Source organism: Schistocerca americana, chromosome 7 (assembly GCF_021461395.2).
Source record: "Schistocerca americana isolate TAMUIC-IGC-003095 chromosome 7, iqSchAmer2.1, whole genome shotgun sequence".
NCBI classification, from domain to species: domain Eukaryota; kingdom Metazoa; phylum Arthropoda; class Insecta; order Orthoptera; family Acrididae; genus Schistocerca; species Schistocerca americana.
Genome location: NC_060125.1, coordinates 36194525 through 36206499, shown reverse-complemented (window position 1 = coordinate 36206499; position 11975 = coordinate 36194525). Strand labels below are relative to the sequence as shown.

The window sequence follows — 11975 nt, the reverse complement described above, 5'->3', positions numbered from 1 at the left end:
CAAGCGATGGTAGCGGCTGCGGCAGCGTCGGCGACGAGCAACATATGTACCGCCAAATCGGATTCGGGGCTGTCGTCTATGAGCGGTTGGTCGAGTGTCGAAAAGTCACCCGGGTCGCCCAAGAGCTCGTCCAACAAGACCCCGCCCTCCTCGTACGCGACGGCGGCGGAAGCGCTGATGCTAGGGAAGGCGGACGCGTTCCCGCAGCCGGGCGACGTCAGCCCCCGTCCGCACACCAGTTCCTACGGCGACTTCCTGTACCGCAGCGAGCAGCCGGCCATATACTCCGTAGCGGGCAGCAACCGCCAACAACAGGCCTACACTTCGGTCTACACTAGCGGTACGGCTAGTTACAAGCCTACCGTAGGGGGATTCCCCGACCTCGTCGAACCGTGCAACAACAACGAACAAAACAATCTAGTCGGCGGCTACCGCAGCTACCGAGACGACCTTCAACAGCAGCAAAATAATTACCGTTACAACGACCGAGGAAGCAGCAGTGACCGCAAATATCAGCAGCAGCACCAGCCGGTGTATCGGTACTACCCCGACAACGAAACGCCGAGCTCTTACCGCTACATGGCCGAGCCACGAGGGCAGCCACCCACCAGGAGTCTATCGACGAGCGTTTACCCCACTACGTCCGCTCCCGTCGGTCAGCAGTATCCTAGCAAAAAGTCCCTCCAGCGCGGCCATTCGACGGGCTCTGTTCCCAGCCAGGGTGTTTCTAATATGGAGGGCTACAAGACGGCCATGTACAGGACTATGTTCCCCACCGGCAATATTACTGACGCTCTTTCTTATTATCCCACAAGCAATCGCTATGACAATAATGTAATGATGCAGCAGCAGCAACAACAGCAAATACAAGGCGGTAACTATGCCCAGCAGTGGGCACCACTGGATCAACAACAGAGTATCAGTGTTGCAGGAATGACTATGAAACGTGACCACACGTCCAGTTCGATTAGGTCTGTCGAGACGACGCAGCAGCAACAGCAGGATCACGCATATATGATGGCACAGTATGACCCGAGACGGCAGCAGGACGCTATGTCGGATAGACGAGAAGATTACGGTGGTCCACGCGAGTACACCTGGAGCCAGCGGTCAGATTTAGAGCTAGATCTACGCAATAGGAACCTTCCCGAGCACCACCACCTCATACAAGACGGTCCAGAGTACTTCGATCCGAGCAGTGTGATAGTCTCCCAGTCTGGTTACATCTCCATAGCAGCCGATATCAAAGATCCAACCTACGCAGTGGAGGAGCGGTCGAGCAAGAGGGGAAAGCTGAAATCTGCCATGAGCTCAGTCAGCAGCTGGCTGCCAGACTTGCACCTGTCTAGCAAGCGACACCGCTCCCATTCACTGCCGGCTGGCGTGCGCCGCGAAGATCTGGCGATGGGAGGCAAGGCTACCAGTCGCACAAACGCCGCCTCCAAACAACAGTACGTCAGCACGCTGCCCCGCAAAAAGAAGAAGAACCCTCTGGTTTCTACGGTCTCGGGCATCTTGCAGAAGGCCAAACGTAAGGGCGGCAGTGGCGCCCACTCACTGTCAGATCCGGAACAGTCGGAAACGGAGTGGAGCGGACGAACCAGCGTCGTATCCGACAGCGAGGATAGCGTCTTCTCCGATGCTGCGACGCCAGAACACGGTCCTGTATTCGTCAAAGTGCAACGACAACAGCAACAACAACAACAACAACAACAACAACAGCAGCAGCAGCAGCAGCAACAACAACAACAACAGCAGCAACAACAACAACAGCAACAACAGCAACAGCAACATCAGCAGTACCTGCAGGAGCAGGCGATACTAATTCAACAACAGCAACAGCAACTTATGGACCAGGAACAGCTGTCCCTCCAGCAACAGCAGCAGGTACTGCAGAAGCAACAGCAGCAGATCGAGAAGCAACAGCAACAAATCGACAAACAGCAACAGCAGATCGAGAAGCAGCAGCTGCAGTTGAAAATAGAAGAGTCCAACTTGGCGGCTGCGCAGCCGGAACCCAAGGCGGAGATACCGAAAAGCAGCAGCAAGCCGATCGACCTGGCCGAGTCGGCGTCGCTGTTCGCGACGGTGGGCGACGTGAAACGCAGTTCGGCCCCGACGCAGCCGGCGACCACTCCGGAGGACGGCGCGCCGCCGCCCGCCGACAAGATCCACCTGCCGCCAGGGGCCATCGGAGGCGCGTCGCGCGAGTTTGCCGTCTCGCGGGCGCTCGGCAAGTACCGCCAGAGGCAGTCCTCCACCGTGTCTGAGGACCAGACGGGGACCGAGGACGCTGTCGGCACTGGTGCCAACAAGATGGCCGACGACAGCCAGTCGCAGGTTTGTCGTTACCGGCACACTTATTTACTTCCCCAGAGTCGCACAGTTTCAAAAAACATCATGGTACAATTGAGCTGAAGATAGTTTTCGTTTCACTGCAGTGACATCTCGCTCCTCCGCCCCCCCCCCCCATCCCCTATCTCTCTCTCTGTCCCTCCCTCTCCCCACCCACCCACCCATTCGTGGTGGAGGTTTTGAAAAGTCACTCCAGGTCAAATAAACAAATTCCTCAGCCTTTGCTTGGCTGTCCATGATCTTTTGTTCATTAGCTATACAACATTCGGCGACATTTTTAATGGCGAATACTCACGGAGTATTGATGCTACCAAATCTGATATAAATGTCCACAGAGGTTCACGAAGCTCTGCCGAAAAACATCTTATTGATGCATCTGGATTACTCCACACGTAAAGTTCCACCGTGGCACAGCCTGGAGGACAAGTGACATACTACCAAGATAAACATCCTCACATCATGAGCATCACCGACTGTGCTAATCATCATAATTTCAAAAATAGCAGTTTCGACTTTTAGCTTATTTTCAAATGTTTAGGTTGAAGAAAACACAGCGGCTGTCAACATCAGGGAAAAAAATGAGACGTGTATGAGCTAATATCTCTCATGTCAGCATTGTCACATACACTATCCGTATATAACTGTTGGAAAAAATCTCTGAGCTTGGTGTACGTTACTGACGTGTGTAGAAACCATCATTAAATTCCACGAGTTTTTTTTCCTTCTGTTATACACCGGTGATGTATGTGACGAATGCTGACATGAGCCCTATAGGCTCACACAGATTTCACTTAAGTTAGAAACTGATGTTCACAGCCCACTAACTAGTTGAAAACGACTTAAACCTGGAAACCGTAATTGTGGACATTATAATAAATAGGATAGTCGTTGGCGAACATGATCTCATTTAAATATTCTGGTTCGCAGCCATGGAAGGAATGAAAAATGTACCGTTTGCAGTGAAACTGGCTGCTTATTGCGATTTATTGGTGTCAGAATTTCTGCTACCAGGAAGAACCTTTGACTATTAAAGGACGTAGCACTTGATGTAACAATTCTTATCACGATCATGTCACGCTGCCCTCTTAAACATTTTTTTTTAGTTTTGTTAACAAATGTCGCACCTGGTGGACACACAGTCGACATTTAAGAGTGTAGTATGGATATTAATCGGATAGGAATTGTTACACAGAGTGCTACGTCCTTTTTATATTGATGACGAAGACTGCTTTCTTATTATGCATATGATTATGTAAATATTGTTGATGCGAGGACAGTATCCTATCGAAAGGTAAGATTGTACACTGACGCAATTCATAGTGAGCACTTGAGCATGGCACAACAGGCTGAAACCGATATGGTGAATAAATATATTTAATAAATGTCTAGGCAGAAAATGACGTAATTTCTAAGTACTACAGGTCTGTGGTCGCAAATAAAAACCATATTAACATATAAGTTCCTCGAGTCTTCCAGTTACACTTTCATGTGGGCTATAGCAAACTATTAGATCCTAGCAGTGCGTCTCTGAATTGTTTCGCCGTCTGTTGTCATGCCTGCTTAACAAGAACACGAAACACCTTAATATTTCAAAATTCGACATATTATCATCTTGTGCACTATCTGATCAAAAGTATCCCCGAGAAACATTAGTGGGTACTACCATGGTGTGTGTGCACCCATCGCCATTATGAAGGCTTAAACAGTGCTGGACACACTTTCAACGACAGTCCATTCTTCTCTCAGAACTGAATCCGGGGAAGGTAGTGGTGCTGGGCGCCGGGGTGTGGAACCAATTCGACCTTCTGACTCCCACAGGTGTTCCATTGGGCTCAGGTCGGCTCTCTGTTGAGGCCAACCCATTTCGGGAGTGTTACTGTCCACAAACCATTACCTCGCAGACGCAGCCTTACGCCAGGGTGCATTGTCATCGTCACGTCGCTGTCACTCTACTGTGCGCAGTACACAGTGTTGCAAAACGTGTTCACATCCTTCTGCATTTAGCGTTTTCTCGAGCGCAGTAAGGTAATCGTAACCTAATCACGAACCCCCCCCCCCCCCCATCATATTTCACTGTTGACAAACATTCACCAAATCCAAACCCTGCCTTGGGGCACAGCATGATTCACCAGTCCAAATTACTCGTTTCCAGTCATCCACTGCCCATTGGCGTCAGACTCGAGCGTCGGTTAGCTGCGACTACAGGGATACGTGGCTTAACGCACTGTGCTGCCTGCCCTGCCTGTCACATATGAGACAGACGGTCTGCCTGGTGTTGGCTCGGCTCCGGTTGTTCCTCCGCGCCTCTGCAACCAAGTCACACCACCCACAGCTGTATACGGCAGCTGTACAAGAGCTGAAATTGAATTGCACCTGGATAGCAAACGTGTGGATGTGGAAGTGGCAGAAAAGAAATATTTTTGTCAAAGTGAAACATTTATTTCTCAGAGTCGTTTTAATTCTTCTCTCCTGTTTCTTTTCATAGAAGGAAATATGGTACAATGGTAACACTGATATAAAATTAACTCATCGTTAGCAATAATTAAATGAACCACTGTACTTAGCTCAGTTGTTACTGGTTTTATCTTAATTTCAAACAAAAGTTTTCAACTAAAACAAAAGATAGAATTAAGAAATTCTAGCGTGTTTTAACGCAAATAGGCATTAGTGAATCCTTCAATAATGGCTCTGAGCACTATGGGACTTTACTTCTGAGGTCTTCAGTCCCCTAGAACTTAGAACTACTTACACCTAGTCCAGCGGTTCTAGGCGCGCAGTCCGGGACCGCGCGACTGCTACGGTCGCAGGTTCGAATCCTGCCTCGGGCATGGATGTGTGTGATGTCCTTAGGTTAGTTAGGTTTAAGTAGTTCTAAGTTCTAGGGGACTGATGACCTCAGATGTTAAGTCCCAAGTGCTCAGAGCCATTTTTGAACTTACACCTAACTTAACCTAAGGACATCACACACATCCATGCCCGAGGCAAGATTCGAACCTGCGACCGTAGCGGTCGCGCAGTTCCAGACTGGACCACCTAGAACCGCTCGGCCACTGCGGCCGGCGAATCTTTCAATATTCAATAATAATTTACATAACCTTAATTAACCAGATAAAACTTAAGACCAGAAAAACATTACCTTCAGTTGATTTTAAGAAATACTTACACACACGTTTGATGTAATTAACATGGAGAAAATTTGATAATAAGAAATACATTAACCACATCGGTTAAGCACTAAGAGGAGGATTGGCGCCGCGCTGCTTGCAGCTTACGCGCTCGTCCTCCCGTTACTGGGATCCAGCTTAATACAGACAACGAATCACGCGACCTTTTCGGCTTACTACAACACATGAAAAAATAGAGCAAGTTACCAGAACGGTAATCACAGCTCACCATAGATACTGTGGTGTAGTGGAATTGCCGAAGTGAAGTAGACAATAAAATATTAGCAGTTTCCCGTACAATTGACATTAAAAGGTAGGTGAAGCATAACACGAATTCAGAAACTGACTGCTGGAGGTATTGTCATATAACAGTGAAATACTGGTAACAATTAACTCCTTTCCAGCCATCAAATGTATTCTCTAATTTACTCGGTAAGCAAACTAGCATGGTGGAAATAAATGTTAGAGCACGACCAGGGGCATTACAAGAACATCCTGGTGTGAACACAGTCATAATATTTCCCAGAGACAGGTTACAGCTGCACAAATCCAGCATGTAACACTCCAGAACACCCTCTTACCAGCGACCATAGATTACCTGTCACGAAACGTACTGCGCACTCAGGAGTGACTTGGGCCCGGAAGTTTCATGTAATCGTCCAAGCAATAGTTTTTCTCACGTCAAGGAAGTGGAGTTGCTAGCCCCACATTGTTGACCAGCCGTGTGTAAGTCCACCAACTGCCGTCCAGTGTCCTAAACGAGAAACGGCCAACACTTTCTGCGCAAGCGCGGCCGGCGCTGAGTACCTGCTTCGTGGCACGCTCCCGGTATCTACACGGCGACTGGAGACAACAAGTATATCGAATACCTCTGATCGTCACTAGAATGAAATAGAACTGCAACATGGCTCACCCTGCCTCACTTAATCTGGTACCTGGGGCTCGGGGTAATCTGGCACAGGTGGATTTGTTACGCATTGGCACACAAATGACGTCCGCGTGTGAAGTCACTGAGCTCCCCTAACCAGCCCACTCTGCTGTTGCTGCTTCCCTGCTGACAAAACTCCCTCCCTACTCTCATACTGCTGGGTCCGCCTTTCTTCACATCCAGCCGTCATTTTCGCATGACACTGAGGTGACAAAAGTGGAGGGAAAGCGATACGAACATATATCGATGGCAGCAGCATCCCGTCTACAAGATACAAAAGGACAATGTATTGGCGGAGCTCTCGTTTGTACTCAGCTGATTCGTGTGAAAGGGTTTCCGACGTGATTAAGGCCGCACGACAGGACGTAACAGACTTTGAAGGCTGAGCGGAAGTTGGACCCAGACGCATGGGACATTTCATTTCCGAAACTCTTAGGAAATACAACATTCCGAGACAAACAGTGTCAAGACTGGGCTGAGAATACCAAATTTCAGGTATTACCTCTCACCAAGGTCAAAGTAGTGGCCGATGGCCTTCACTTAACGATCGAGAGCAGCGGCGTTTATCACGGCGTGGTCTCTGCTAACAAACGAGCAATACTGTGGGAAATAACTCCAGAAATCAATGTGATACATACGATGAATGTATCCGTTAGAATGGTGCGGTGAAAGTTTGCTTTAATGCGCTATTGCAGCAGATGACCGACGCGAATACATTTCCTAATTGCACGACATGGCCTGCTGCACCTCTCCTGGGCTCGTGAGCATACCGGCTGGACCCTAGACGACTGGAGAACCGTGGCCTGGTCAGATGAGCCCCGATTTCAGTTGGTAAGAGCTGGTGGCAGAGTTAGAGTGTGACTCAGACCCCACGAAGCCGCGGAACTAAGTGTCAACAAGGCACCGTGCAAGATAGTGGTGGCTCCACAATGGGGTGGTCTGTCTGTACACGGAAGTGACTGGCTCCTCTGGTCCAACTAAATACACCATTGACCCGAAATAGTAATGTTCGGCTACTTGGAGTCCATATTCGTGGACTTCATTTTTATGGATGACAATGCACCACGTCAACAGGCCACACCAGCTCACGATGTGTTTGAGGAAAATTCCGGACAATTTTAGCGAATAGTTTGGCCACCCATGTCGGCAAGATTAAGATAATCAAACAATTATGGGACATAATCGAGATGTCAATTCGTGCACAAAATCCAGCTCCGGCAACACTTTCGCAATTATGGACGGCTGTCGAGGCATCGTTGCCCATTACTTCTGCAGAGGCTTCGAACGACGTGTTAAGTTCGTGTCACATCGAGTTGCTGTGCTACACCGGTAAAATGATGTCGGACACGATATTAGGAGGTATCCCGTGACTTTTGTTGCCTCAGTGTATATACGGTTGACTCGATACTTCTGATCGGATATTGTATGCCATTTCCTCGATAGACGCACTGCACCCTCCCAGAACTTGATTGGTCTGTCTGTTGTGTTTGTCGGTCAGATGTTCTCGGAAGAGGAGGACGAGGAGCTGCAGGAGCAGCAGCAGCAGCAGCAGCAGGAGACGGAAGTGGAGCGGAAAGTGAAAGCGATGCAGGAGGGAAACGAGCCAGCCCCGCAGCCGGCCCCCCGGACGGAGCCAGAGTGGCAACAGCAACCGCAGCAGCCGCCGCAGCCGCAGCCGCCGCCGCCGCCGCCGCCGCAGCCAGCACCCCACCAGCAGCTGCCGGCGTTGCCCTCTGCTGAGGGAAGCCCCTCGCAGTCCGGCGTGCGGGGCGCGACGCCAGGGGGCCCCCCTCCGCAGCCGCAGCCGCGGCAGAGCCTCGAGGTGCCGTGGGGCCGCGACCTGCCGCAGGCGCAGGACGACGACGTGCGCAGCACGCACTCGTGGCGCAGCGCGTCACGCGTGTCGTCGCGCCGCCAGAGCACCGAGGACAGCATAGACAGCGAGGACGAGTGGTACTGCTACGAGCTGCGCAAGCTCGAGGAGCTGGAGCGCCGCGTAGAGACCGGCGTCGCCGGCCGGCGCGACAGCTTCGACCAGCAGGTGACACGGCCGCCCCAGGCCCGCCTCGCACACTCGCAGCCTAGGGTCACCACACTCTAGGAGACACTCTCGCACGTTTCTCACTATCCGCTCGTACTCTCATCTCACAGCTCCGTCACTTCTCACTTCTGGCCTCCTGGGGAGTGTAAAGCTCTGCATATTTTCCCACCCTTGCAGGCTTCGCTCTCTGCCGTCGACACCTTTTCCAGCCCACGTACTGTTTGTCGACGTGGCCTTGTCGATGTTGTGGTGTTCCGTGCGAAGACTTGTTTGATACAGCTTTTAGAGCGAGTGTAGTCAATGCGACTCTCATCATCTCCTGTCCTCCGTGACCGCTCGCCATCCCTCCCCCCCCCCCCCCCCCCCAACCGCAATTCTTCCCTTTAATGCTAAATGACTATAACTTGGTCCATCGGGATACGTCCGGTCAAAAAAACCCTTTCTTTTGTCAGGTTGTACCACAAATTTCTTTCCTCCGCAGTTCGTTTCAGTATCTCCTCATTATTCGATCTACCTAGTATGTTACAGCTCTCCAATCTAGTCTATATTGTGCAAGTCTCTTCATCTCTCCGTAATTACGGCAACATGTATCCTTTTGGGCCAGCTTGTTGCAGACAAGCTTTTGTCTTCCTTTACCGTCGTCACTTCTCACACTCCCCTCCTGTACCATACTGGCGTTCCCTGGACGCCTCAGGAAGTTGCTTGCGAACCGATCACATATTTTAGTCGTGCATTAAATTTCATTTTTCCCCAAATCGTTTTAGCATCTCTTTATTAGTTCTCCGATATACTCATTTAATCTAGAACAATTATCTGCAGCATCACATTTCAAAAACTTGTACTCTTTTCGTCTCAGCTGTTTATCGTTCGCAAGTCACTACTATACAAGGATCCACTCCACACAAATAATTTCATAAAATCCTTCCTGACACATTTATATTCGATATAACTTCGCATCGTTTAATCGCTTTTTCAAAAGTTACAGCTAGTTAAGCCATAGTCCACAACCCGTTTCTCATTATCTGGGTAATTTACTCCACATTACCAAAGGAGTGAAGACATCGAGCTGACAGAAACCCTCCGTAGTAAAATATGAAACTATATATATTTCAAACAAGAGATCTAAAATCTTAACTCACAATATATCATATTATCTCTGAATAAAAACATACTTACTAACCCATCACATGTACACTGGATATTTTAAACAAGTTATGTTACAAACAACATTTCATCAAACACATTAAAAGAGTACTGCAGACATACTGAACACATTGCGTGTCGTTATAAATGTTCTTCACTGGGTTCAATAAATGATTATGTTCACATTAAAAACTGCTGTGACTGGAACCTGTCCCAGGCGTTTTGGTTGCAATGAAAAAATTGTGGTGCAATAGATAACACTTTGTATCCGCCTACTATACGAAATTCACACATGTTTCAGCATGTTTCGCATGTCGAAGAAACAAATTTCTGGCTCGGTGATGCACGTTGCTTATTACTTTGAAATGAAAATCCTCTACGTCCCTGAAAGCTGCATTTCTTGTTTTCTTCTTACATGAGAGTCTTCTGATTCGAATACCACTGTCCTAAGCAATGATTCTAGTCCTTTCGTAGTACTTTATTCATTCAGTTCTCTGTTGCATCGAAGGCAACACGTGGGAATAAATAACTCACTGTTCCATTCACCGCCCTCTATTGGTAACATCTTCAGTGAGTACATCATTATATTTCGTTTTATTCTCCTGTCTTTAAGTCCAAGTAGTATCCTAAGGCACTTAGGATGTTCACTACCATCTATAATTCACTGCCAGATTACGGCCACTGTGTTTTCTCATACATGTACTGTGTTAACACGCTGATTAAGCAGGCAGCCACATAGCAAGTCTGCCAGTTACTTGCTGTGACAGGCAAGCGACTAATGAAATCCTGAAACTATGGGTACCTGGGGGAAAAGGATATTCTGCTTCTGGCAATCAGTCGCTTTAATTTATGCTTATGTCTGGTGCTTCTTACACAAGGATGAGTTTTTTTATTTATTTTTTTAATGCGCTTCTTCAAGTAGGCGGCTGTATTTTAAGATTCAGAATTATATCTTGACTGTGTCTTCTCTGTCTGTCAGTAATTTGTGAATATCTCTAATCTTTGTGGTAGCGCACAGTAACGAGAAATATACACAGACACACAGAAATTTGCACGCACGCGTGTACCACACACACACACACACACACACACACACACACACACACACAGAGGAGCATAAGCTGACATTGGCAGGAAGGATGTGGAGGAGGGGCTAAGCGCGTCACTGAAATTTCTGTTTTCTGCGGGCGGCCATGTCAGGTGCTACTCGAGCCGGAGCCACCATCGTTCGAGCCGGGCGAGGACATCAAGGAGCAGATGTCCTTCGTCCTGCAGGAGCTGCGGCTCAAGACGCGCCTCGTGGAGGCAGACGAGCAACCTCGCAGGGTCAGAGCCTCCGACCTATGGGGACCCGAAGAAGAGGACCAACTGGAGGTGCCGCCCACAGGGGCAGCTACAGTCCCGGCCGATGAGAGGCGCCGATCCTCCGACGAAGAGTCTTCGTCGGGGGAGACGAGTGGCCCCGATAGCCCCGACGAGGACGACATGCTGTACGACGAAATGAGGGAGGCGGAGCGCGGCCCTGTCTCTGTACAGGAGTACGAGGGGCCGACGGCGGCCGACCGAGACCGCGAGCAGCTGGTGGACGATTCTGCCGCCACCCCAGCGGCGGTGGCGCCGCCTCCAGCAGCGGCTGACGGCGCGGAGGAGGTGGCCGCGGTGGCGGCAGCGGGGGCGGGAGGTCCCGGCAGCAAGTGGAAGCTGCTGAAGGCGCTCAAGGAGCGCAAGGCGGAGGAGAAGATACACGAAGCGGCCGCCGCGGCGACCCCGGGCGCCAGCACGTGCGCCAGCACGGCCGCTTCTGTAAGTAGGTTCGGGCCGAGCGCGGTCGGCATTGCTGCCGCCCAGCGTCTGTGAAGTGGCCGCTTTCGTCACGGGCCCTCCACAAACAGCCCGTGGATGCCTCACCACCGGGGTCTGTCTCTTTTGCAAATAACAGGCCAGATAAAAATGCATCGCAGTACAAGTCCTTGACATCCAAAACTAGGCTACTGTTCGCTTTTAGTAAGATTTCATGCGGCACTCCTCCTGTGCCATCGCAAGCAGTTCACCACCGAAGCTGTTCAATCTTACAAAGCTCTTTCCGTGACAAGGACTGTGGGCCAGACCATAATTTCCAATGTTTCATTACGATACAGTAGCCAAACTACGTAAACAGATACGTTGTTGGTGGCCAGCACGGTATTAATATGTCGTTGCACACTGAGCAGTGGAGTTCAGAACATTTGCATTTAACGAAATTCCTTGTGTACTCGCATATATTTCACGTAAAACTTTGTATCACTGTATTGGCGTTGTTAGTACATAATGTATATGTTATTGTCATGTCTAGGTAAATGTTTTC

At 49.6% G+C, this 11975-nt stretch overlaps 1 protein-coding gene across 1 annotated transcript in view; it reads left to right on the top strand.

Annotated features, from left to right (window-relative positions):
- Positions 1-11975, top strand: part of LOC124622251 (protein unc-13 homolog C) — a gene marked incomplete at its 5' end in the record, with an annotated part of 692708 nt that overhangs the window by 30667 nt on the left and 650066 nt on the right. The window contains 3 exons of the mRNA XM_047147909.1: positions 39-2340; positions 7946-8455; positions 10832-11434. Of these exons, the coding sequence (XP_047003865.1) occupies positions 39-2340; positions 7946-8455; positions 10832-11434 (3415 nt within the window). The remainder of the gene's footprint in view (positions 1-38; positions 2341-7945; positions 8456-10831; positions 11435-11975) is intronic.